The 27,825-nt window shown below is 43.3% G+C and overlaps 1 protein-coding gene across 1 annotated transcript in view; it reads right to left on the bottom strand.

Moving 5' to 3' along the window:
• Positions 1-27,825, bottom strand: part of STAC (SH3 and cysteine rich domain) — a 73,072-nt gene that overhangs the window by 9,192 nt on the left and 36,055 nt on the right. Inside the window, exons 3-8 of the mRNA XM_068405265.1 lie at positions 15,601-15,701; positions 13,461-13,542; positions 12,116-12,231; positions 8,077-8,158; positions 4,959-5,023; positions 3,967-4,055 (exon numbers count right to left, since the gene is read on the bottom strand). Coding sequence (XP_068261366.1) covers positions 3,967-4,055; positions 4,959-5,023; positions 8,077-8,158; positions 12,116-12,231; positions 13,461-13,542; positions 15,601-15,701 — 535 coding nt within the window. The remainder of the gene's footprint in view (positions 1-3,966; positions 4,056-4,958; positions 5,024-8,076; positions 8,159-12,115; positions 12,232-13,460; positions 13,543-15,600; positions 15,702-27,825) is intronic.

Raw genomic sequence — 27,825 nt, 5'->3', positions numbered from 1 at the left:
GTGGTCCTTTCTTGATCATTTTATCTGAACATTCACTGCAGGCAGACTCAATGAGGCAGCAAGGTTTTCTTAAATCATACATGGTAATGTAGAAAGAGTCTCTGTATATTGGGGCTAGATCTTTATTTTGAGACATCTGGGAACTGGATTTTTTTGCTTCCTGTTTAATAAGGAACTGTTTAAAATACAGTCCCTATTTGTTACAGGCGTTGTCTTGTTACTTCAAGACATTTCACATTGTTGGGACACAGCACTTAATCATTTGTGTTTTCAAGCTGTGATTGCAGAAGGAAGGCAGCAGGAAAATAGTTCAATTTAACTGACAAAAGTAATTAGTCAGCAGGGATATAATTCTGCCCAGGAATGTCTCTTTTTGATTTGAATGGGACATATTTACCTTTATAATGTGTGGTGCAGGGTTGTAATTGCTAAGTATCAGCATCCAGCTGACTAGTTCCAAAGCAGAGCTAGAAGAATAATTTGGCTGGAAATGCTAATAGTGAAATGTGCTGAGCTGATTTGGTGCAGGTACTTGAACAGTTATTTGACCTCCTTCCCCCCACTGGTGCCACTTCATCAATGTTATTATGTAATTATTGTAGAAAGTAAGTGGCAGCCCATTTCCAAACAGATTAACCTCAGAAAGCTCTGTCTGCTTGATAAGAGGCATTTCTTTGATCTTAATAAAATTAATGGTTGACCCCTAATTATTCAGCTTTCCTTGCCTACCCTGTTAGGCTCACTGTATTGTTGAGGTATCAGCACAACAGCTGGCAAACACATCTGGAGCATGTGATGGATAAAGGGTCCGATTTTACAGACTCTGTCAGAGCACGCATAGGAGCTGTGGACCTGTCTAGGATGCAGCTGGAGGTGGGGGTGGTGCTGGGCTTCTTTGGTCCATTTGTCCAGTGGTTATCATTACTGCTGAAAACTGGAGAAATGACATTTAGTCTTCTAATACTGCGTGATCTGGAGTTTTCTAGCTTTCACAGAAAGGCGCTTTCAATAGGGCAACAGGGTAGGATTTTCCTCAAGTCCTCCTCAGGAAGCTGTTCAAATACGTTTGGAATAATTAAATGTTGCTGAGGTGAGAAAGGAAGCCAGAGAAAAAGAACAACTTAGTATCTCAGTTTTAAAAGATTTCTTCAATGGGAAAGGACATCTGAGTTCCTTATTCCAGTTAATATTCGATATAAAACACGTGAAGAGGTTTTGAGGGAGCCCATCTCGCCACTTCAAAGTGAACAGCCTGTAATACAATTAGAGTCCTTACACTGCAAGGAAGGACACTTCCAACAAGAAGGATTCAGAGAGCCCTATCCTCCACATACCCTTCAGCCTGGTGGTTAGAAAAATAACTTAGAAAATATAAGCTTTTTTGGCTGTCAGAGAAAGATGGCAATTGAACCTGAAGTCTCCCCATGTCAGTGGTCTGAGCATTGAGATCTTTAGATGCAAGACCTGCAGATTTTGCTTTCTGATATTTTTTAGCGCAGGGCTAACATAGATGTCTCTAATCCCCAAAAAGGATTCAAAATCAAAGTCCCAGCTGGACCTATGATACTCCTGCTTCCTAGACTTAGGCTGCTAATCCCCGAAAGGGGGCAACTTGCTTGGTGTTTACTACTAGTTGAAATCACTCTTAGGTCTCATCTTTTTCATCTGTAAATCACAACCCTGGATAAGTTGTCTGCTCTACGTCACTGCTCTAGATTTCAGTAGGTGGCAAAATAGGCACTCATCAGCCCTGAAGTGGCCAGGCCACCACTGATGATCATTGTAGGTCCCTTCCAAATATTCCATTCCATTCCATTCTAAATTGCAGTGTCTGAAACCTGGGTCGCCTGTCTCCAGGACTCTCTACTTATTGTAAAATAAGGCCATCTCTTAGAATAAGCATATTACTGGAATGTCCTACTTTACTTATGCCACAGCTTTGGAAAACCTGACTGGCTGCTTCTGCTCTTGAGGAAGAATTCAAGGTTGTGGCAAGTACTAATTGCTGCTGAGATCAGGGCTGGCACCTCTCTGCTGCAGCAATCTGCTACCCATCACATCCCCTGAGACATGAGCTGAGATCTCCAGAAATCTCCCCTAACTCTTCTTCCCCACTCAGCTCCTTCCCCTGCTACTTGCCTTCATTAGGGCTGATCAGTGTCTGGCTGGCCCCTGACTTGGGTTCCCAGGACAGTATTTGTCAATCTTGACAACATTGCTATGCTGAACCCATCTCCAGCTACTCAGCTATGTTAAATGAAAATTCATGCAACTGAGATCACAGAATCACAGAATCACAGAATCAACCAGGTTGGAAGAGACCTCAGGGATCATCGAGACCAACCATTGCCCTGACACCACCCTGTCAACTAGACCAGGGCACTAAGTGCCATGTCCAGTCTTTTCTTAAACACCTCCAGAGATGGTGACTCCACCACCTCCCTGGGCAGCCCCTTCCAATGGCTAATGACCCTTGCTGAGAAGAAATGCTTCCTAATGTCCAGCCTGAACCTCCCCTGGCGAAGCTTGAGGCTGTGTCCTCTTGTCCTATCGCTAGTTGCCCAGGAGAAGAGGCCGACTCCCACTTCACTACAACCTCCCTTCAGGTAGTTGTAGAGTGCACTAAGGTCACCTCTGAGCCTCCTCTTCTCCAGGCTAAACAACCCCAGCTCCCTCAGCCGTTCCTCATAGGTCAGATGAATCCTGCCTGGCTCTGCAGTGACCAAACAACATTACTAACTATTTGGCATCCCTTATGAAGCAGTGTTAACCCATATATTACTGAATTTCTGGCCATGGGACAAACAACGCTGCTGTAGCTGGGTAACACTGGTCTAAAACCTGGCTGGTGCCTGGAAAGAGCCATGACAGTCCAGGTTGCAGACCACAGGTTGCTTTTTTCCCTAATATGAGGGACAGGAGAATTTTGGAGAATGATGTGTTTTCTGGATTGCTGTGACTTGTCTGAGCGGTGTTCCTCTTCATGGAACAAATGTGCAAGCTGGAATACACCCCTAAAGGAGCAGGATGCAAAGTGGAATCCCTCAAGCAGAATAACTGGCAAGTTGCACTAAAGGTCACCATGCTCTGTGGTTATTTCCTGAAGAGCTGACACTCCTAAAATAATGATCAGGAAATGCCAACAAAGCAGAATGATAGCAAAGCTGCTAATTTCTGCCTTACACCCCACCCATTAGTTCCAGAGTGATGAGAAGGCACAGCTGGGAACAGGAAAAAGGCTTTCGGTGAAGGAGATGCTGACAAGAGAGGCATTTCTCTGGCAATTCCCTAAATTCTGTGGCATGTGCGTGATTATTTTGACGTAGGGGATGCTTTGAAGAGAGCTGACACGTTTCATGACAAGAGCTCTAGCAGGACCATGCAAAACGTGAGCAGCATGATTCAAACTAATTGTACTAAAAGAAAAGCTGTCCTTTCACTTCAGTGGGCTTGGATTAGACCTTGCAGTGCTAGCAACTGATCTTAGTAACACAACCTTGTTAATTATAATTATGAATTATAGAATGCCTGTTTCTCATGTGAAAACACTGCCATCCAGCAGCTAGACATCGTTCTCTTTTCTCAGACATAATCTGAATGTGAGGGAAAATCAAACAGGACTGGTAAAATGTTCAGCAGTAGCATGAGAGCTGGTGAGGAATTCGTAGTTGAAAAACTTCTGGTTGAAAAAACAAAGCAGCTGAAAACAGTATTTTCTAGCTGAAAATCATCTTGCTCCTAAAGGGATGTGTTTTTGAAACTTTTTATCTATTGTGTCCTTGCCAAAAGAGTTGGTAACCAGCTTTTTATCTACGAGAATATCTTTGTATCTACAAGTGGATACCTCTATAAAAAATGTTTAGCACAAATGTCAGAATGAACCCTCCCTCCCTTGAAGTCACATACAGACATATGAGCCTCAGTTCTCATGGGTCAAATCAACTAGTAAATATTTTGGGGCTTTACCTCATCTCCAAGTCTTCATTTTCTTGTGGTACAAATTTGTACAAGGCAACATAGGTGTTCATTTGTAACGTGCTTTTATAAAATGGTCCCTTTAAGAAAAAAGAGAAAGAGAAAATGTAAATATCTGTCCTGTACAGGAATTTGGTTCAGTTTGTTAGAGACTGAGGAACCAGCGCATGATCTTCCAAGAAATGAGCTGGAATCATCTCACTGCTTTCACACCTTGGAGGACTATGGCCCAGATACACTGCGAGCCACTAAGGCAGTAACTATCTTAATTTAGAAATAAGTTTCTTTGAACTCCTACATCAAATTCCAGGTTTCCAAAGAACATAAACAGAAATCTGCACAAGTTGGTCTTTTGGGTAAGATCTTAACAATGAGTCTGCCTTTTGCTCTCTGCTAATGTATGATTCTTACAAGCCCAGTAGTGTCTTACTGGCATTATACAAGGTGTCTATTATACAGTCCTCATTACGGCTGGAGCTAGAGTTGTACAGTCCTCAGGTCTAAAAAACAGGGTGGGAAAATCACTTTCTCAAACAGAAAGCTGCTTGTTCTGGGCTTCCCACAGAGAAGACTGGCTGCTCTCTCTTCTCCATTTTTCCACTGGTAATCTGGAGAAAAGAAAGCACCTAAACCAAAGCCCAAATAATTTTCCAAATCAAATCCGTGATTTTTACATTACTGCAGTTCTATTGCAATGACATGGCCTCCCCACTGGATCTTTGGTGTTCACAATATCCATTTATAATAAACAGAAGAATATAAAAAGGACCATAATGGGTAAACCAAAGAGCCATCCAGTCCTGTATATTGCTTCCAGCTGTGGCCAGTGGCCCAGAAATGGTATAAGAATATGACAGTCAGATGTTGATGCTTCTCCAGAATAGGGCCCAGCAGACCTACTCAAGGTCCTCAGCTATCCATAAAAACAAGTCTTCATATGACTTCCCATTCCCATTGCATTCTCACAAAATTTATGCCCATACCGGGGAATGTATACTTTTTGGTTCTTCTCCAAAGTGTTCTGTGCCATTTTCGGAGTATGTAAACACTGAAATAAAGCAAACACATGTCATTTTAGGAGTTGTTTAAGACTCTTCACCTCAACAGGATCACCTTTATTTTGTTAATCTCTTCCCTTTCCCCCTTACTTTCATTGATCCCTTATGCTCTTCTCTGAACCCTTCTACACCCCCAACAAAACCATGTATACCACTGGCCCATGGCACAAAACAATCTCTGTTCTGAAGACTTTATAATTGTAACGAATAAACCACCTTGAAGTTGTCATAGGGGTCTATAGGAGCGATTACATGGCCACACACGTGCTGGGTCCTTTCACCCTTCTGCAGGCTGTATCTTTTCTGCTGTTTCCCTTTAAGCAAAGAGTCTCAAATGTACATTTTCCTAAAATATTATTTGCAGAAGACAGTTTTTTAATGGAAAAAAAACCCCCTGTAATCGATTTGATTCATCAAGGCTTTAATGTGGAACTGCCTGCCAAAAAGGCAGTGGACAACTGAGGAAAAAGGACTCATGAATCACCCTGTAACAACATTTTGAGTTTACTTGGTTAAATTTTTAATCTCTGTTTAGCTCACGGTCCCTGGATATTACTAGGAGGCACTTGAATCTGAAGGCCATACAGGTATTTAGTCCACGTCTCCACACAACAGAAACCCATCTGTTTTCATATCTGTTTCCCCTAGCAGCAGCAGGCCAAAAAAAAAAAAAGCAGGGATTTTTACGGTCTGAAAAGGATTTTACCATTTCCATGGCTTGTGCAAACAGTGTGGGCAGTTTATTAAAAATCTACCAAGGGGAAATTTTTGTACTGACTGATGCATAATTTATACCCTGAGCCTCTGAAGGATGGATTGTAAAAAAGCCAGCGCTGATCAAAGGAATCATTAATGTGCCGCGGAAGTTATTTGGAGGTTTGACACATGCTGAGTTTTTAAACTAATCTGTTTGAGTAAGTTCCTTGAATGCCTCTCAGTGCATTCAGTGAATGCAGATCTGAAAGAAAAAAGTTTCTTTGGGTTTCAGAAATGAAACTACTGATCGACAATGAAATAAAAAGTTGTCTGAAAACTCAAACAGAGCCAAATTAATCTCAGGTGGGCAGGATTAAACAATGTGAAGCAGATTGAATTCTTTGTCTTTAACCAGGTCAGGTCAACTTGCACTTGCAAGACAGAAAACCTAAAAAAGTTGTCAGGAGAAAGCAGATAACATAGATGGGTTGTTCACAAAATGAGGGGAAGGAAATGACTGAACACAGTGAGAAGTTATAGGACCAAGAGGGGAGGAAAGGAATAAGGAGGGAGCATAAAATGGGAATGGACAGCTGAAACTGGGATTGCACCTACAGGAATTGCTAGCAGCACATAAGAAGCACTGGGGGTCTAACAGTTGCACAACAGCAACTGTAGCTGGAGACAGGAGTGAGAATAAGTGAGAGAAACAACTCTGGAGACACCAAGGTCAGTGAAGAAGGAGGGGGAGGAGATGCTCCAGGCACTGGAGCAGAGATTCCTCTGCAGCCCATGGTGAAGACCATGGTGAGCAGGCTGTCCCCCTGCAGCCCATGGAGTCCATGGTGGAGCAGATATCCACCTGCAGCCTATGGAGGACCCCACGCCAGAGCAGAGGGTTGCCCGAAGAAGGCTGTGACCCTGTGGGAAGCCTGCGCTGGAGCAAGCTCCTGGCAGGACCTGTGACCCTGTGTAGAGAGGAGCCCATGCTGGAGCACGTTTGCTGGCAGGGCTTGTGACCCCGTGGGGGACTCACGCTGGAGCAGTCTGTTCCTGAAGGACTGCACCCCGTGGAAGGGACCCACACTGGAGCAGTTCACGAAGAACTGCAACCCATGGGAAGGGCTCATGTTGGAGAAGTTTGTGGAGGACTGTCTCCCTTGGGAGGGAACCCACGCTGGAGCAGGGGAAGAGTGTGAGGAGTCCTCCCCCTGAGGAGGAAGGAGCGGCAGAGACAAAGTGTGATGAACTGACCACAACCCCCATTCCCCGTCCCCCTGTGCCCCCCCAGGGGGAAGAGGAGGTAGAGAATTTGGGAGTAAAGTTAAGCCCAGGAAGAAGGGAGGGGAGGGGGGAAGGTGTTTTAAGATTTGGGTTTTATTTCTCATTACCCTACTCTGACTTGACTGTTTATAAATTAAATTACTTTTCGCCAAGTCAAGTCTGTTTTGCCTGTAATGGTAATTGCTGAGTGATCTCCCTGTCCTTATCTCGACCCATGAGCCTTTCATTATATTTTCTCTCTCCTGTCCAGTTGAGGAGGGGAGTGATAGAGCAGCTTTGGTGGGCACCTGGCGTCCAGCCAGGGTCAACCCACCACGACATCTCACGTGAGATTCAGGAAAGCAGCCTTCAGGTTCTACTAGAGAAATTGCTCTGATGTTTTGGGCCTGAAGTTTTGCTTAGTACTCCAAAACCCTTTGTACTTATTGCTTCCCTCACCACGACTGAATTCAAGAACAGGGTCACAAACGCCATCCCTCAGTAGCTGAGCTTTCATTACTAAGCTCTGGATTGGCATGATGGTCTCCAAATCCCGTCATACCAATGCTGTAAAAACATTACTCTTGCACTGCAAAGCAGACAAAGGAATCGGGCTATTAGTATTACTGGGCACATACTATAGTACTGAGAAGCTGCAATTATAATCAGGATTCATTATGTTTGATAATTTACAGACATATGGATATTATATGATTCATTTCCTGTCCCAAAAAGGTTATAGGACATGTAGACAAGTCAAGCATATGGAAGAGAACTGGAACTGAAGCATGTTAAGCGATTAGTCTACAGTTATGTTCATGAAGCGTAGGAGATAGGGGATGGACCTGAACCCTGTCCGCTGTCAGGACTGGACACAACAAATTAAAAAAACTGGTGGCTTGGATTTCATCTGAATGGCAAAAAGCATTCCCACAATTCTTGCACCGACTACATGCCCCACTCGCCTTCCGCTTTAAAAACCAGAATGCTGCTAAAACATGGACATGCCATAAAAAAACATCTGGAATAGGTTGCACGTAGGCCTATACATCTGAAGATGCTCTCCTGGCCTGGCAGCACTCACCGCTGTTGCTGCGTTTCCTGCTGGTGTCAAGGGTGCCTGCAGAGCTATCGCCTTCCTCAGGAACTTCTGCCAGGTCAGCTGTCTGCAGGGACAGAAAGAGCAAATGAGATGGGATAAGCCAGAAAAAGTGAGCGACGAGGTGAAATAAGACCACACAAGAGCCTTTGGGGAATGTAGTACTTGGGTGCTGTGAGAGCAGAGCAAGTCAGCCTGATGGGATTGCAGAAAACGTTGTATCTGGTGATGCACAACAAATACCTACTTCACAGGGAGCAATGAAAGCCCAGGAAGAACTCCAGACCCCAGGTTCCAATCTGGAGTACGAAAGATTTCTGTAGTATAAAGTGAAATCAAAGTTAAGGAACAAAGAATTATGTTAAACAATGTGATTCTCTGATTAAATAAAAGGGGCTTGGGGGAATTTGTAGGTCCTGCAGGTATACTAAATAGCTGTCTACCAAGGAGACTGGACATTAATTGAAACTATTGACTATTAATTTATTAACACTGAATACATTATTCAGTAAAATAATTGTAATGTAAGGGTGATTTTAATTCTGTTAACATGCTGTGAAAGAAGGAGCTGGAGTGTGATGGAGTTGGTGAAGTCAGTCTTTAAATATCTGCCCTCACTTTCTTTTTAAACAGTCATCTGGCTGGTATGGCTAGGGAAAAATGAAACCCAAATATTGTTGTTAGAATTACTATGATTTCTTATTTGTACCATGCTAATGTCAATCATGATTAGGGACCCATTGTTCCAGGGTGTAGGAAAACGTGGGATGACATAATCTCAAGCCTCAGAAGTATACCCTGCATAAGGCACCAGATTCCTTGGTTGTGTAGTTGGCTTCTCCATGAAGAGCCTGACAGGAACCAGGACCTGCTCCAAACAACTCTGTCCGAATCTGACCTTACGGAACTCCAGTTTCTGAACTCTCCGCGTGTGACTTCTTTTGGGTAAAACATCTTTGATAACCATAAAAAACCCAAACATTGAACTTGAGCCATGTGCTCTCTCTATGCTGAAAAACTGTGAACCCTTATATGTTCCTAAGCTTTATTTATTTCGTGTTAACAGGATTTTAAGTCACATGGAAAGATTTAACATCATTATTCCATGACACTCTAGAATTATACTGCACACATAGCTCTGTCCGTTGCTTTGCAGACCTTTGCCTGCATAACAGGAAGAAAAGCCAAACAAGGAACATTCCCTGCTTTGGTTCAGGCAGCAAAACATCTGAATTGCTTTAGAGATTTTTATATTTTTTTTTCCCTATCTAGTACTTTCCTAGCTACTGCTCCATCCAAGGACACTAATGAACAAAGAGGTTAAAAGTAGATTTATGCCACAGGTATCTTGTGGTTATCTTGTTTCCCTTGCTATTTTAAGAGCCTTCTACTTTACTGCTCTGTTATGCCTTGTTTTTAGGGTCAGTCTTTTGCAGCAGGTCATGCTTGTCTTGCACCTTGCACAAATGGGTCACCTCTGGATGAGAAGGCACTCCTGAGAAGGCAATGCTAACACAGAGTCAGTGTAGAGCATATCTAAAGATTTCCAGTTGCTGCACGAAGGAGGGAAAGACTGGCTTTGTTGAAATAGCAAGTCCCAGCTATTTTTCAGCTCATTGCTACAGCATGTTCCTCAGTCTTCATGGACTAGCTTCATAATTGCTGATTAGCTTCATATTTTGTTGGGTACTACTGTATATGGGATGTGCAGTGACTGTCTCTTCAGTATATACTTCATCCAAAATCTCGTGAAGGAACCTCGGTTACCTTTAATGACTTTTCAGCCAAGAGCTATATGACAAATGGTCTAATAGAAATGATAGAGGTACAAAGCTGCTTTTGAGAGGAGCAGATCCAGGAAAAACTAACAAGAACTGAAATCACTTTTACATCACCTCAAGTGACTTGCTGTATAAACGTGGGTTTCAGAAGCACATTTTTGAACGAAGCAGTAGGTAGTAAATCTGGAGCATATGGCCAGATTTCTTTTATGGGAAATGCAGAATCTGGGCTGAAAAATCACAGTGGATGCGTCCACACTGCTCAGTCATGTTAAAAATACCTTGGCTAGTTCAGAGCAAGATGATTATCTCTACTCTGTGCAGAGACATGAACTGCAGTCCTGGAAGCTTCATGGCTGTAGAGTCAGGGCATGGCTCCTAGGCGAGTTACCCTTGCTTTTAACTACCTTCAGGAGGAACGCTGCTCTGACCCAAAGCTAGCCCCTTGACAGCTTGGACACCACCTGCGAGGTGATGCAGGATCCCAGTGTCACCATGTCCCTGGTGTCCCTGGCTTGGTGACATGGCAAAACCTTGAAGCACTCCCCAGCTCCCAGGGCTGGGGCACAGCCCAGCCACAAAGCCCCAGTGCTGCTGTGAGCCTAACGGCTGCATTGCTGCTTCTGCTTGGAGAGGAGGAGAGCAGCACACAAGTGAGGACAACTGGGGGAAGATCTTAGTTCCTCTGCATTATTAACCTCACATGTGCTGCTTGCTCACATGCTCTGGTGCATTTTTACCTGGGCTCTAAGGGCTCTGTGTCACGTCCCTGCTCTGGTCACTGGTCAGTGCCTGCTCCTGGGTCACACATCACAGCTGTAAAGCTCCATGGCCCCATCATTTGGAGCAGCATTGCGTCTGGCCCTGGTTTTTATCGTTGTTTCAATCCACAGGCTTGCACTGGCAGAAGTTACGGTTTCACATGTCTGTTTATTCAGTTCTCTAATGTTTTCTATTTTCTGTATGCTGACACGTGTTCTATTCTCTCTCAGCCTCAATACCCTGGAGAAATTCCCATAATGAACTTGTGTTCCTCATTCTACACCCACACCCTACCTAGTTATGATCAGCTCCGCAGGGCAAGCTGACACAGCATTTGTGACATCTACGCTTGAGTTGTCATTCATAATTCAACATAATGCTTTATTGATTTAGAAAGCAATAATTACATCTGTAGAACTTCTGCTTCAAAGTAAATTAAATAATTGAAAGAAAGAACTGTAATCACAATGCAACAGGTGGTAGAGTCACTTTGTGTTTTAAAAAAGAATGTAAATTACCAGATTTCTTTTAAGGCACAAGCAAGAGTGGATAGAGGACGTCCTTTAATAAAACCCTTGAATATTTCACTTAGTTCTTGTATAAATTTATCTGTCTTCTTTCCCATCTGACACAAATGGACATCTGTTTAGAGGCCACCTAAACCACCTGAGGTTACAGCTCAGCCATGTGAATAAGCATACATTTAAGTGCCAGGGAAATGTTATACCAAACATATAAACAGATTTAAGTATGGATTTAGCAAAGGCAGGGCTAAGGGAACTATTGTTTCCCTTGCCCTACTTCTGCAGCTCTTCTGCCACCGTACTGAAGAAGGTGACTTTTATGATAGGAGAGAGTGAATGACAAACACAAAGGTGAAAATCTCCCTGTCTGGGTACAACAAGCTGAGCACACCTGCCTGTGTTTGGGTTTTGGAGAGAGGAGCCCAAATCTGTGATGCCACCCGCCTGAGTCTACACTGGGCAGAGGTGGAGGTGCCAGTCCCTTGCTTTGTTGCAGTAGCACTAGCATAACCTTGGCTGGGCTTCTACTGTGGAGCCTGTACTTTTAAATCTAGGCTCTGAGGACTCCAACTCATCGCTATCACTTGTATGAAGGGTAAATGCCCACCACCACCAGGAGGCAGGAGGCGTCTACTCCAGCATGACAGTTAAATATCTCTGTTCCACTTTTACACAGACATGCAAAATCAAAAGAATATAATTTCCTTTTCCAATTCGATAAAAGAATATTATTCATTTAATTTGTATTTTTCTCTTTTTCTCAAGAGTCATCTAAAAGATACTTAAACCCCAGCTTTGCAAAAATAACGTGTTTTCTGGTCTCATTTTGGAAGCTGGGAGTGAGATGTTTTTTAACAGTTTGAAATACAAGTTTTGTGAACTCTGGTACTAACTCCTGTGAATGAATATCTGTTGCTTTTCCACAAAGGAAGTGGACGAAAGATATGGGATACTCACAGAGTTTCTGTTGGGAGAGTCAGACCCGCTTCCAGAACTGCCCTTTTTGGTTTTCTGAGCTAAGGAAGTCCCAAACCGGAGAGTTTCATACACAGGGTCAACCTTATTTCCACAGGCTACAACAGAAGGAGCAAAATATGCATCAGTCCCTTGAAGATATGTCTGGTTATGTTCCTGTTCCACTTGGAGAAACACCTGCCTCTACCAACACGTTGGGGTGTATGCTTAGAAACACAAGACTATCCTGATAAAAAGCGTTTGATGAACTTAGTGGAATTGGCTTTTGCTAGCAATTTTCTGCTGCCTCTCTGCTCTCATAAAGATCATCCTCCCCTCATACAGGCTCTTCAGGTCCCCGCCATTGCCTTGTCTCTCTTCACCTGCCATTCTCCTTCCCTAATCATCACTGATGCTGCCTACAGTGAGGTAAGGAAGACAAAGTACCAGGAGGCTTTAATCCATGTTTGCTGCCTGTTCCTACCACTGACCTCTTGAGTTGCTCTCAACAGTAGATGCCTGAAGGGAAAAACCCTGCACCATGCCTGAGCATCCTTGTTGCATGGGTGGGTTTCTATTACTTCTGACAAAAATGCCAGATTATTTTTAGAAACAGAAACTTAGATGAAATCCATGTAATTCACTTTTTTATTTTTAACTGTCAAAAGCAACAAAGTAAATGTCCTCAGACAAGTCATTTTAAACTGACTGTCTAGTTTTGGCTTTCATTTTTTGTACTGCCAGGCTTGCCTAGGCGGAGTGCTGGTGGGGAGAAATACTTTCCAGAATCAACTCAACTTCTCCATTTCAAAATGTTTCTTTTCAGGAATTTGGATTACAGTGAGCAAAATCTGATCTTTTAAGTACTCGGGCAATGTGTAGTCATGATCAATAAGGAAAAATATGAGGAAAGTAAGAAGTGTGCTTGATAAGGGACAGGAACCTAGCAAAGTCCCTCAAAAGCCAGACCAGTGGTTTGAATGCCTCCTGCTATTTTGCTCTCTATGTCTTTTATCTGGTTCTTCCCAGATCAGACGTTCACCTCAATATTTCAGTGTTTCCTCCATTTTAAGCTCCTACCTTGAGCTCAGGTAGTTATTATTATAAACAGGGTGATTACTAAGAGGTTACATGTACAGGGTTTGGAGCGAAACGCACAATAAACACACCCTCTCCTCTTCCAGCTTTGTATCTTTGAAGTGGTCCTGTCCTGAGATGGCAGAAGGACATCCAGTCACCGAAAGGAGCTGGAAGGCTGCTGAGGGTAAATACCACGGCTGGAAGTCTGCCGCTGCTGTTGCAGAGCCCTGCCAAAGGGAGACTGAACGGAAAAGCAATCAAAACCTACCAATAGGCATCACTTCTTTGATGCAGCCAAACTGTTCATGAATGAGTAGTGGTGAGCTGTAGTACCGTCGAAATCCCTTTGGCTGGAGGGAGAGAAAGCAAAAACAACTGAAGTGCGCTGCTGCCATGACTGATGTAGTAGAAATAACCTCAGCTCTTTGGCTAGTGGCATAACAGTGTGGTGAGGCTGGAAATTTGCCTCCTCTTGTTGAGTCATTGTGAGGTTTACAGATCAGGGATTTATTTGATTTTTCTCCTGGAAAAAACAATTTCCCGTATTCATGTGGAAGGAGGAGGGACTAATTTTCAGCCCTGCCTTTTTCTTTTGTCTTACACAAAAGCAGCACTAATTAATTGCAGCAGAAGTGCTGAATCATTAGAGGTTCTGGGAAGTTTCCCTCTCCCTTTCTTCTTATATAATGTGAATTTGCATTGTTTTGCATTTGCTAAACATGCGACTATTCTTCCCCACCCTAACTCCGAATCCTCACATATTCCCACACACGCACTTGTGAAACCCAAGGAATTTAGAGCCTTTCTATAGGTTGTTCTAAGGTTTGCCGCTGACCGACTGCATCTTCCACTGCTTTTAAGGTCAAAAAACTCCCCAAGTCGTCACCAGATGAGTACCCAAAATGAAGATGCGAACATCAAAATCTTTGGAAATGCCCTTCAAGGTATTGAAGATTCACAAATGGTCTCTCAGATCCCTAATCTTTGTGGGCTGTGAGAACTTTCAGTCACAGTGAGAAGTGGGAAAGCCTCATGGGGATGTGCATATTTTCCATATCCCATGTTCAGTATACATCAAAAAAATTATATACAGCTTATTATTTTGCTAATGAGCTGCAGCATGGATTGAGAAGGAATGAGGAGATTGATACATTTGGTTTCTTAGAGGAATAAATTCCAGATTCCCCAGCCTCAGTTTGCCCCCAAACAAACTAGATTGAGACACAGCATGAACTCACAAAATTCCCATGAGTTTGCTGGACCACTACCTGCTTTAAGTTTGGCCTCTACTTTTCTGCTTTTGTAAACTAGTAACCACAAGAGCTGAGGCTGGAATCAAGAAATGTGTGAAACAATTCACGTGATTTAATATTTGACTTGTCCAAGGCTTGCAATGAGGTCATTCAGCTCTTCACAGACCAACTTCCTATACCAGAACGCCTCACACTAGGGCTACGATTATAGTTTAAACGCATAAGATTTGTCACAGGTGTATAAACAATAACATTCACTGAATACTCTTGGAGAGAAAAGATCTTTCCAGGGAGAGGTGGGTTTTCTAGCCCTTTTGAAGTCAATGCTTGATTTTTTTCATCATTTAACAAAGTAAGGTTTTAGCTCATATTTGTCTCAGGTGCCTTCAGGTTGCAACAAATCTGAGAACATCCGAAACATGAATATATGTATTCAGTTTTCATATTCCAAATGGTCATTTTTCCAAGCTCTTCTAGAAGTAATCACAAGAACCACATTCCCATAAAAGAAATCAAGCTGGGCTGGAATCATCTCAAACTCAGTGTCCTGCCTTTGCTAATAAGGAGAATTTGCTCCTCACAAGGTGACCCGGGCACTAAGGTGCTGTGTCCATACAGGGGCAGGTCTCCTCCCAGCCTCTCCTACTGAAAGATTGTTCAAACTCTGTAGTGTCTCACTGTGAAATACGCTTGGGTTTTCTTTTTAAGACGAATTATGGTTTTTCATCAAGCCCTAACAGTGAAAGAAACAATAAAACATAATTTAAAGGACTTTTCATTTGTTAAACTCCACTGAAATATTTTGACTAATTTATAGTGCTCCTTGAGAGATTTACACTACAGCAAGCACAGTTTAAATCAAATTAAAGGGAATTATTTCTAATATTTAGCTAAATTTGGATTATGTAACTATTTTCACTTCCACAAAGCAGACCAGATTTACGTTTCATTTTTGTTTTTGAGTAGTAGCAATTGCCCAAATGGAAAACAGGGCACCACCTGGCTTTACTTCTCCCACCTCAGTAAAGTGATCTGGTGTCAGTTCTCTTAAGGCACCAGCTAAATGGCAGCCAGGGGGTCAGGCACACAAAGCAAGTGGCTCCAGCACAAGCTGCTGCCTCCCGCTGCACTTGCTGCCCTGAGCTGCTCACTTACCAGCTTGCCCATGCAACGCTGTTGTCCAATACTGTCTGCACACTTGTGGTGGATGCTCATCTTACAAGCCTTACAGCGCAGTCCGTGCTTCGCGTTTGTCCCTGTGAAGTGCACGGAAATTATTTAATTAGACAAAATCAATAGTTTCCATGCAGTTAACGAATGATCTGAAAGAACTGATGGGGAGGTGAGTTGCAGTAGAGTAAATATTGACAGCATTCTTCCCTTGCCTACTTTTTTTTAATATACATTTATACATGCATTTTTTTTACAGCCTCTCCATGTCAGGCATTCCTCCCCCAAGCTGCCTCTAGGTATGTACTGAATTATGCTTTGTTGTACGACAGTCTTATCAGCAATGTCTCTGCCTCATGAACAAGCACAATCCCTTTGCTGTTTTGAAAGGGCTTGACATGAGAGCCGAGGGAGCTACTGAAGGAACACCCATGCTCTGGAGCTGCCCTGGGGAGACAGACTGTCAGTGGAGGGCCAGGTTTTGTGGGTGAAGTGTAGCTCCAGGGGGGTGTGAGAGGGCTAAGCCAGCTCCTTTACCATCGCCCACCCATACACCCACGGACTGCTGCTCTCACCTCCCTGGGCCAGTGCTCAGAGGGTGCAGGAAGGGCTCCTCCCACATCCCTGAGTGAGGTAGTGAGGATGCCATGGGCCTGACCTTGCTCTCCTTCACTGGCAATGGAAAAGTTCAGTGCCACATGTAGGGGAGCTCCAGGAGAAATCTTGCCTGATGGAAGCAGACTTCTCCCGCTTGGGCAACAGTCATTCTGTGTTATCTTCAATGTGGACCTACTCCTAAATGACAGAGCCGAGTCTGTTTGCTTCCAGGCAGGAACAGTCACTCTTATTCATACACCTGTCTGACCTCCTAAACTACGCAGAAGGAGTTAAGCTGCAGCAACTCTTTTATCCCGACGGGACTATATAAATGGAATGAGTAATCAACATGTCAGTTCGTTATCATCTACTGTGAGAGTGAGTAGGAAACAAGGTAGTAAAAAAAAAAACCAAACCCAAAAACTCTTGACATTTTAACCAGCCCTCATTAGTCAGACATGATAGGAATATTAGTCAGAAGGATCCTACATCTGAAAGTACTCATGCAGCTCTTGGATATTTGAGTAGTTAACGCCAGGTACACGCTGCTGACTTCATTCAATGAAATGCTGTCTGAAAGAAGCGCTTCAGGGAAGGTGTCATCAAGTTGGTGACAAAACCTGAGCCTTGACAGGACTGCTTTCAGGGGACGAGGTCCGTGGTCCAAGCCAGACAGAGGCAGGCTGGAGGAGCCGGGGGCAGTTGCAGTGAGCCAGGCTCAGATGTTTCACTTACGCGCTTCTTGTAGGAAAGGGAACCAACATCTTCCTCACCTTCCTACTGAGTCTGCTGGGGAGATAGGAGCGAGTGGGGTTGAGTGTGGGGTACACTCCGGGGAGTCCCATGGGGTCAGTGCCTGCTCCCTGCTTGTTGCCTGCCCGCTGCCCACCCCCAGCCGAGCCGATGCATGGCGCCTCTCTGCTCGGGGATGTGCAGATGCCTAGCCTCACTCCTGGGGTCTTTTTTCCTGGTAAACACAGGATTTGCTAGAAGAACACATCCCTGTTTGTTTTCCTGCATGGTTGCGCTTGGATTACTGTGCTGTGAGGATTTTCTCAGTTATAGTTTCTTTTCAATATCACATGCTCAAACCAATATTGACTTCTACAGCTTTGTGCTTTTATTACTGATGATGAAATGCTGAATCACCCTTCATGATGGTCAACAACTGACACAGTGAGAAAACAGGACTTCCTCCAAGCTTTTCTATTATATTTATAGAGTGGAATGGAATAAAAGGAAAACGACATCATACTTTGCCTATACAACACATATTTAGCATCAGTGCTTACACTGGGTCTAATTCTCCTCTCACGCTGGTCTGTACTGGCCTAACTCTTCCATGCTTTACCAAGTTACTCCTGAGATTCAGCTGAAAAGGCAGTCAGTCTGACAGTCCTTCCTGCTGGCTGTGTTATGCTCTTCCAGCCGTTTCAGTGTTACCATTACAAGGTGGATATTGGTCCTTTCAGGTTATAACCGTGTGATCACAGAAGCTACACATTTATCAACACAACCGCGCATCCACACGACGCGCAAAATGAATGCAAAGTATCTGTGCTGCTTTCAAAAATCAAATCCCAGCTTCTTCCGAACAAAAATCTGTAGTCACGTGAAAGTGAGTAAGCCAATAAATTGCAACAGAGCAACACTATATTTCTATTGCTGAATGCTATTTGTTACCTGTGGGTAGGTAAGCAGTGGCTTCAAAGAGATGAAAAGTATTTCAGTCACACTTGAGTCTACAAGAAGTCTTTGTAAATCAAAATGGAATTCCCTATAACTACTAAAAGCTTCGATCTTTAATTCATTGTCATTTCTAACTACTTGGTTTACTGCGGGACTAGGCAGCTTGTAAATAATTTGCATGTACCTCCCTACCTCCCACTGGGGAATAACTAAAGGGCTAAAGAAACAGCATTTATTCTGTATTTACACTTAACTGCCATATCTCAAGCTCTGAAAACAGCATTTCTACAAGACACATTTTCTTTTATCCCCAGGAAAATTCTTTCTTCTTCAGTTTCTGACCTCCATCACACTAAATCAAACCTCCTCAGAGAATCATGGTTAAGCTATTTCAGAACTGCATGCCAGAGATTAGACAACTACATATTGGCAGTGTATCTGACCCAAAAGTTCCTGAAATTCAGAACTGATGCGCAGCCACAGCTCACATTATGGAGAAGAACAGATCCACATTTGGTATAGGTGTAAATGAGACCAGGGTTTGACCTGTTGCATCAGATTTTGGCCTCCCATCTAACTCAGCTTGTCGACTTTGCAGTTGCCTGAATGGGGCTGGTTTGTGAAGGCACCCTGGTAGTTTGAAATGGGGAAAAAGCAGGCAGAACATGGATCTTGCAAACGAGTTATGTAAAGCTGAGCGAGGACAGTGAGAGTCCTGCAGTCATGCTGGTATGAGAGAGGTGTTTCATTATGCCTAAAGTAGTGGCACAGGGTATGGCAATGTGTCGAAATATTTTTTGCCAATAAATTTCCCCAGAGAGCATGAGAAAGCTAGGAATTTGGCCTGAACACACATTAAATAGTAGAAAATAAGTAGTGACTAACAGTGAAAAATGGTGATGATGATAATAATAGTAATAACAAAACCACCACAATGGGGCAGACTATTTAAGGGGAATTTGTATCATTTCACTTATCTGCCATAGGGTACCAGGGCTTGTTTGAGGTTGAAAGCCTCTCTGCTGTGTGCATAGTCTCTCTGGGTTAATCTTTCTGTAGACTGAAGCACAGGGAAGGGGAAGAGTAAGCAGAGAGTTCACATTTGAGATGGCTGCAGCTTTGTCTGGAAGGGGCAGTGTTCCTGCAGAAGTGGTGAAGTCTGGGATACTAAAATGCTTCCTCAGGGACTTCTGCTGAATATACTCTGGTGACCCACAAAGCCTGACCATCACTCTCTTGTTTGCTTCCTGGCCCCCTAAATAGCTGATAGTCTGCAGCCTACCGTTTATTCCCACTGGCAGATATTCCCCTACATCAACCTTAAAGCACAGCTAGAAGCTACTGGTATAAAGTACTCACTAAAATGTAGTAAGTAAAAAGCCCACTTGCAATAAATTCAATTTGTGGTGGATTAGAAATAGAGGAAGTAAAGGAGTACCCGAACTACTTTTTCCTCTAGTTTTTGTTCAGTGGAGGAGTAGACTAACAGCTTTGATGGACTTCTTGTTATTACCTTCAAAAAGTAATCAACCTTCCCACCCTCTCCTCCAAAGACCCTTAATAAGGTTACTTAATCAAATTGTTAAATGCTGAGCATGCCAAAACAAAGGTTCTTCTCAGTCACTTTTTCATTGCAGACTAGGGGTGTGATTGTCATTTTTATTTAAGGCACACTACTTCATCCACTGAACAAGGTGGACAGTGTTCAATGCACGGGCAGCTCTATTCAATACTTCTTTTTTTACTTTCATCCATCAGTGTGTCCCGTTAAGCATCGTCTCTTGAGTACCTTATTAGCCTAATTCCAAATACAAGGTGATTAATAGCCTCATGGGCTTCCCTATGGGCTCACTGTCTTTGTCTCTTTGTGCCTTGCAATATGAACACGTTTGCTAAAACTTGGACGGGGTGGCTCCCATTTGAGGGATTAATGGGTAAAACTGTCAGAGGTGCTCAACCAACTTGATAGCCTTTTATGAGGATGTTACCCGGTGGATAGATGATGGTAAAGCTGTGGATGTGGTCTATCTCGATTTCAGTAAAGCGTTTGACACGGTCTCCCACAGCATCCTCGCAGCTAAACTGGGGAAGTGTGGTCTGGATGATCGGGTAGTGAGGTGGATTGTGAACTGGCTGAAGGAAAGAAGCCAGAGAGTAGTGGTCAGCGGGACAGAGTCCAGTTGGAGGCCTGTATCTAGCGGAGTTCCGCAAGGGTCGGTTCTGGGACCAGTTCTATTCAATATATTCATTAATGACTTGGATGAGGGATTAGAGTGCGCTGTCAGCAAGTTCGCTGATGACACAAAACTGGGAGGAGTGGCTGAGATGCCGGAAGGCTGCGCAGCCATTCAGAGAGACCTGGACAGGCTGGAGAGTTGGGCGGGGAGAAATTTAATGAAATATAACAAGGGCAAGTGTAGAGTCCTGCATCTGGGCAAGAACAACCCCATGTACCAGTACAAGTTGGGGACAGAGCTGTTGGAGAGCAGCGCAGGGGAAAGGGACCTGGGGGTCCTAGTGGACAACAGGATGACCATGAGCCAGCAGTGTGCCCTTGTGGCCAAGAAGGCCAATGGCATCCTGGGGTGGATTAGAAGGGGTGTGGTTAGCAGGTCAAGAGAGGTTCTCCTCCCCCTCTACTCTGCCCTGGTGAGGCCGCACCTGGAGTATTGTGTCCAGTTCTGGGCCCCTCAGTTCAAGAAGGACAGGGAACTGCTAGAGAGAGTCCAGCGCAGAGCCACGAAGATGATTAAGGGAGTGGAACATCTCCCTTCTGAGGAGAGGCTGAGGGAGCTGGGTCTCTTTAGCTTGGAGAAGAGGAGACTGAGGGGTGACCTCATTAATGTTTATAAATATGTAAAGGGCAAGTGTCAAGAGGATGGAGCCAAGCTCTTCTCAGTGACATCCCTTGACAGGACAAGGGGCAATGGGTGCAAGCTGGAGCACAGGAGGTTCCACTTAAATTTGAGGAAAAACTTCTTTACTGTAAGGGTGACTGAACACTGGAACAGGCTGCCCAGAGAGGTTGTGGAGTCTCCTTCTCTGAAGACATTCAAAACCCGCCTGGACGCGTTCCTGTGTGATATGGTCTAGGCAATCCTGCCCCGGCAGGGGGATTGGACTAGATGATCTTTCGAGGTCCCTTCCAATCCCTAACATGCTGTGATTCTGTGATTTGGCCCAGATGCTGGTGTTTAAGTTGTAAAAATTGCAAGTTACTAAAACTGAGGGTTTCGAATGGAAAGTACTGGACATGTTTAGCTGACTCATAGTACCCGTAAACACAACTGTCAATATAGTCATGAAATACATATAGGAAAAAAACCACTCACGCACACATTTGCACATACATCCTCTGTGTCCTATGTATTAACATATCTATTAATTATCTCACAGTCTGTAGAGGCTGGTATTCCTTTTGCAAAGGAAAAGCTAAAACTGACAAAAGAAACAGTGTTTCACCGGAAGCAAATGAGGAAATTTCACGTCAGGAGACCTGAGTAGCTCTTAAATAAACTTACAAATGAGATTCTGCCACAGTCATTTTCTTCAGATACCAGCTAATGCATCCAGACACCCAGCACTGGAAGGACACATTGTTTTGAGAAGCAGGTCATGTTTAATAACGCCTTGCTAGAAATACTCCACAACTGGGTCAGGTCCCATTTGAATATCTAAACCAGTGGCTAGGTTTCCCAGAACAGCCGTGGAAAATTGAATCTTAAACTGTTCTGATAATCTGACCCTAAATACTACCAAAAAGACACACTGCATCCCTTTTGTAAATCTAAGCCTTTTTCAGAGGAAGCTGAAATGGAAACAGAACACCTCAAAATAGGTGAATGGAAAGATTTGGAGGCAGAGAGAGAGACAGAGGAACCAGGGCAGAATTTGATTGCAGGTCTTTATGTCTGTCTCTCTCATAAAGTAATTTAGTAACCACTCTGCATTTCAGGAAAATGACATTTATCCTAAGGAACGCAAATGAGAATTATGTTTGTCACACACATTTGAAGAGAACCTTTATCATCCTCTTGGCCAGCACAGCTATGGCCATAGCGCTGTTGGCTGATGCTTTCTGCCTGTTGTTTCAAGCCTTAACATAAGATTCATAGCTGGAGAGGGAGAACGAGGGCTACAGCCTGGAGAAATGTGAAAGAAAACTGCAGATGTTGGTAACAACATGATGTTATGCTGACTGTATAAAGATAACTATATTAGGCACTTAGGCTAAAGTGGAGGTGGGGGGTGGGGAAAGAGGAGAGGATAAAATGATTCAGGTCTATAAAAGAGAGAAAGGAGAAGGGAAAGTGACACAGAGAGTCTGTCACCTCCAGCTACGACCCAACCACTATTTTCTATATTTCTATATTTTCTATATTTCTCTCCTCCAGCTGAGAGGAACGTGCCAGTGAGGAATTGTTTTGATTTAAAGCTTTCATAAATAAATACATTTAAAATTACACTTTTCCCATAGAACTTCAACATCTGCTGTGGGAGGCTGATAAAAATAATGAGTGCCTTGCCCCTTTCTCCCCAAGCGCATTTGCAATTGCCACCGGAAAGCTGTCTCCATGCCAGAATTTATGGGAAATGGAGAATTTTAAGCAAGCTGGGCCAGTTTTGTAGCAGTGAAGGGTTTAGGATGTCACCTTAGAAGGAGAAAAAGTCCCTGAAACAACACTGGTGCCCCTGCAGTCATCTCTAAGCCTTTGCGCAACCTCCTCTCCCACCCCATTCTTCATTTTTAATTAATTGTTTTTGCGTAAAAGCTCTGATGTTGAAAGGGAGACTATTTTTAAAAATTCCTCTGTGGCTACTTCCTGCTCCCATGGCTGGCTGCTGCTCGGCAAGTGCTTGCCCTCCTCCTTCTCCTGCTCTGCCTCAGTCAAGAGCTGTGGGTAGATCAGAGAATAGCATTTTCTACACAGGACATACACACCTTTAAAGTTAAAAATGTTGAGCTTAATTCCCCCAAATCATCAGGTTTGTAAGGATTTGCTGGGCATCCCTTTGCTTGCCCTTCAGCTTCCTCAGGTGTTTCCTGCCACCTCGGGAATTGCCCCCTTTCTCTGCCCTAATACCCGGCACCCTCCTGCTTCTTTTTCTTAACTGATGCTGGGACCCCATCACCTGCCCCAGCTGACATCGAGGAGAGGACAGAGGTGCAGATCAGACCCATAGATCAGAGCCTGAACCCAGATTTCCCCAGCCATGGTAGATGGCCCACTGCTGGAAGTCGTTGCCATCTGATGCCTGATTGATAATTCAAGTTGATGGACGCAGTTGCCAGATGCATTGATTGATACACAAATATTCACCTCACATAAAATTATCAGTATTATTAGCCATCTTCCCATTGCACTTTCCACTGCTAAATACAGGACTGAATGGATTGCTCAAAAAAGCAATAAAAAGAGGACTAACAATTTTGTGGTCTGCTGTGTATTGTTCCTAACTGGCCCACAGATAAATGTATTATGACAGCTCTTGGCATTGTCATTTTGATGATTCAAAAGGATCAATTTTCCTTTTCTAAGGAGATGAAATTGCACTTTATGGATACCCTTCTCTTTTAACCTGACTAGATAGTCTACACTCATTTGAACACTGTGGCAAAGGCACTCTATGCATGAATAACAGACATGTAGGATGAAAAAGTTCAAAACACACAGAGAAGACTAGGCAAAAATCTTATTTAGGCATTTTTTTCATGAATAACGGCAGCATGGGATTGACTTCAAAGGTTTTACTCTTTAGTAAGACTGTGGGGTTTTTTGTTGGTTTTTTTTTTCAGTTAAATCTGCCAGTTCAAAATGTGCAGAGCTGTGGGTAGGTTAAATCAGTAGCTCCTTGGCATAGGGGTACACTGTACAGGGGTGTCTAACAACATGTGGGAGCTAGAGGAGAAACGCCTCCATTTTGGACCAAGCTGCCAGGTCTGGACCTGACACCTCGACTGGTTGGAGTGTCCCATTTCCCTGAGTCCACCTCACGTCAGTCTAAACCAAATGGAGCGTGGGGAGAAGCTGGGGCTTGTGTATTTATATTTTGTAGAACAGGACTTGATATCCAACCATGGTACCTGTCCTGCCAAATTAATAAATTTTAGATTATATGTCACTGAGAGGTGTGGGTCTGTTTGAGTGCCCACCCCACCCAATTTCCCTATAACAATATCCAGTGTTTAAATAGCAAGAAAAGTTGCCTTGTATGTAGGCAGGCTATAAAACACTGCATAAAATTAGAAGTGACTTCCTAGTGACACAGTTTTCTTTAGAAACAACATGCTGAGAAAAAACTGAGGCAGTAATAGGCAGGTTTTTCTTCAAGGCTGTTCCAGAGAAAAAAATATCCCTGCTAAAATAAAGTCCTTTCTAACTCCATGGTTTTAAATCATACATATCAGCAAGAGGAAATGTCTTTATTCCTCTTGCAAATCAACTCTGTCACTCCTTGACAAAGAACTTCCAATGTTGCCAGACCTTTTATTCCGTGATTCAGGAGCAATGAGACTTAAAATGCAAATAGGCCTTTCCTGTCTTTTGGTGCAAAAGCGATTCTCATTCTTGATATCTGGCAGTCAGAAGAGGATGAAACTCACTGCCCTGTGCTGAAAAATCTGGCCACAAGAAGTTTTTTTGCAAAGCACTTTTCACATATTCAGCAGCTTTGCTATAAATGTCTGTCCCTGAAAGGAAATATCCACCTCCGTACTTCTTAAAATATCATCTCAGGCTTTTGATAATCTAAATGTTAATTAAGATGCTGGAATGCCATGATAAATAAACTAACAGCTAACTATTATAGAAAAAAAAAAGGCCCAGTCCTCTAAAAATCAAACACAATAAATCCTATTTAACGTTCTTTGCTCTAAACAGACACTATCCCAATACCTACTTTTCTAGACAATTTTCTAAACTGCTGAGTCTGTGCTCGTAGATCTTTGCACTGGGTTGTTTTGCTGAGAAGGAGAATATCTCAAAGAAGGTAGGCATAGATTTGCCTATGAGAGTTGATGCTGAATGGCTCTGGAGATGATGATGGTACCAGAGCCGGACAGGACAAAGGAACATGGAGAAATTAAACGTGGTGTGGTGTCCCAAAGGAGGACAAGCAGAGATCAATAGCTGATCTTGGTCTCAGTAATATTAGTAAACATAGAGTGTTTAGTAACTGTTCTTGGGATGAAGATGACGAAAGTCAGATTTCAAACAAGATCTCCGTGTTGGCAGGCTCGGGTGATTTGTACCTGTGTTCTTACATGTGTTGAAATGAGAAGCCATCGAGTTACAGCCTTTTTTTTTGTGTTTTGAGGCACTTTGAAAAAGCAGTTGTATTTCACAGGGCGACTTATATGTGCCGAAACCTTGATCTTTCAAGGGCCTTGTACCATTATAGGGGAGTTGGAAAACAGAAAAACGATATCTGAACAAAAACTATGCTGCGAAATGAAGAGCAGGGCTTTGGGCTTGCTGAAAACGTGGGAAAAGAGTTACAGAACAAAAGAACAGGCTGCCCTCAGCAAAGGGATTTTATATCCTCTCTGCTCTGCTAATGGATTTTTAACATTGCCTGTTGCTTACAGAACTCCATCATCAATGGGCTTGAAACGAGAGGCTGCTATGTGGTGGAAGATTAAGACAATCAATTAGGACTATAAAAGGTTTAGTAAAAAAAAAAAACCTCCTAATATGTAAATAGCCAGTTGCTCTCTGGCCTTCTGCTGTGTCAAATTTACTGAGGTTTTTGGCTCTTTCCTCCTGTAGCAAAACCACTCCCTCATCACAGAATCACAGAATCAATCAGGTTGGAAGAGACCTCTGGGATCATCGAGTCCAACCGTTGCCCTGACACCACCCTGTCAACTAGACCATGGCACTAAGTGCCATGTCCAGTCTTTTCTTAAACCCCTTCAGAGATGGTGACTCCACCACCTCCCTGGGCAGCCCCTTCCAATGGCTAATGACCCTTGCTGAGAACAAATGTTTCCTAATGTCCTAATCAGTGCAACCTCTCAGCGTTGTTCCTGGTCTTTGTCACCACAGACTGACTGGCAGCGCCTGCAGCGATGGGCCTTGCACGTGAAATGCTGACATGTGACTTACCATGGGCACAATTCCTCTCCCTCCCTCTCTTGCCCAGTTCACAGTAGCTAGTAACGGAGCTGGAAAGCAAAGCAACAGAAGATAACTACACGTGTCTCCACCTAAAATCTAGCACATGGTCAGAATGTGGCCACACACAGGCTTCTCCTCCAAAGCCGTTTCTTCCCTTGGATCACAAGTAGCTGAGGAGGACTTCATCAGAAGCTAAAGGTGTTAAGTGACAGCATGATCTGCTCAGACTAGAGATGATTCAGGCTGACATCATAAGTAACTGGGCAGTTATACCAGTTTGGTGGGATCGGTTTTCAGGGAAGTTATTTTTGCAGTTGGTCACAATGTGTTGCTTTACAGAATTTTACAATCACATTTTATAACAAGTAGTGTTTCAGTTTCTTTTCCACTGAAGTTTTGAAAACAAAAAATGAAATGATAAATGTAGAAAAACATTCAAATGAAACCTTTCAACACAAGTGCAAGTTTTTTTAAATTTCTTTTTTTCCAGAAAAAGTTACTGATTTCAGTGAAATCACACAACTTAGGCAGAAAACACTTTGATTTAATACTGTCATCTGCTCAAAGAGGTAACATGAGCCTTCGCTGTTAAAATCTGAGAGAATTTAGTACTTGACACATAGCAGTGCTGGCCTAAAGCACACCTACAAGTACACTTCCATGTGGCATCAATGATAGTTTAAATTAATAAGAAAAACTTCTGTCAAATGCTTGTACAGAAGTTTCTGCAGCTCAGCAGTGCAAAAACAGTATTACCTGCCTGGGGGTCAATCTGGGGAGGGAAAAATATGGACATTAAGCTGAAATTTTACTTTATTTCTAAGTATTTAAATCATTAAACCAAAAATTTGCTTTCTAAGATTTTGTCTATCAACAGGAATAATTCAATGCATCACTCAAACTGTCCATGGTTAGAGGTATTTGCATTATCTGAATTCACCCTGGATTCAAGTATAGAATCATAGAATCACAGACTGGTTTGGGTTGGAAGGGACCTTAAAGATCATCTAGTTCCAACCCCCCTGCCATGGGCAGGGACACCTTCCACTAGACCAGGTTGCTCAAAGCCTCATCCAACCTGGCCTTGAACACTGCCAGGGAGGGGGCAGCCACAGCTTAAGTAGGAACAAGCCAAGCCAACTCAAGCCATAGTTTTTCTCATTTACACATGTGGCTTGCACCAGCATGACTATGTGGTTTGTTGTCCAAAAGCCTTAATTAAAATATTGACCATAATTGTGTTACCACTACTAGAGATAAGGAAACCCATAGGGGTAGCAACAGGCTTGGTAGCTACCCCTGTGTGGCCTGTACAGTGATGTAGCCTGTAACAAAAGTCTAGCTGAATCCATCAGACAACCTTACTTTTAGCAAGATTATTTCCAGTGCAACAGGAACTGTTGATGGGAAGTCACCAAAGGCATGATTTGGAAGGGGCGGGGGGTCAGGAGGGAGGAAAAAAAAAAAAAGCAGATCAGTGTGTCAGAAGGCACTGGCACATAGCTGGATCTCACTAACAAAGAGCTGGGTCAACACACACATCCAGATTTAGGAGCTGTCACAGGCAAAAAATAGCTGAAATTTTGAACACAAGATAACTGTGTATGTGCATGGGTGAATGTCCAAAATTAAACTCCTGAACTCTCAGAAAGGAGCCTGCTACTTGCTAGCTGCAACCAGTACAGGCTGCTTGGAAATTTTGATAACACTTTGACTAAAAAGAAGTGACGCATCCCAAATCCTTCAATTAGTAAGGAGACAGGAGACTGACCCGCTAGTTAAAAGGCTGATCATGCACGTATAC

This window comes from Nyctibius grandis, chromosome 7 (assembly GCF_013368605.1).
Source record: "Nyctibius grandis isolate bNycGra1 chromosome 7, bNycGra1.pri, whole genome shotgun sequence".
Classification (NCBI taxonomy): Eukaryota; Metazoa; Chordata; class Aves; order Nyctibiiformes; family Nyctibiidae; genus Nyctibius; species Nyctibius grandis.
Note: the sequence above shows the minus strand (reverse complement) of the source record. Positions and strands in the feature narration are given on the sequence as shown.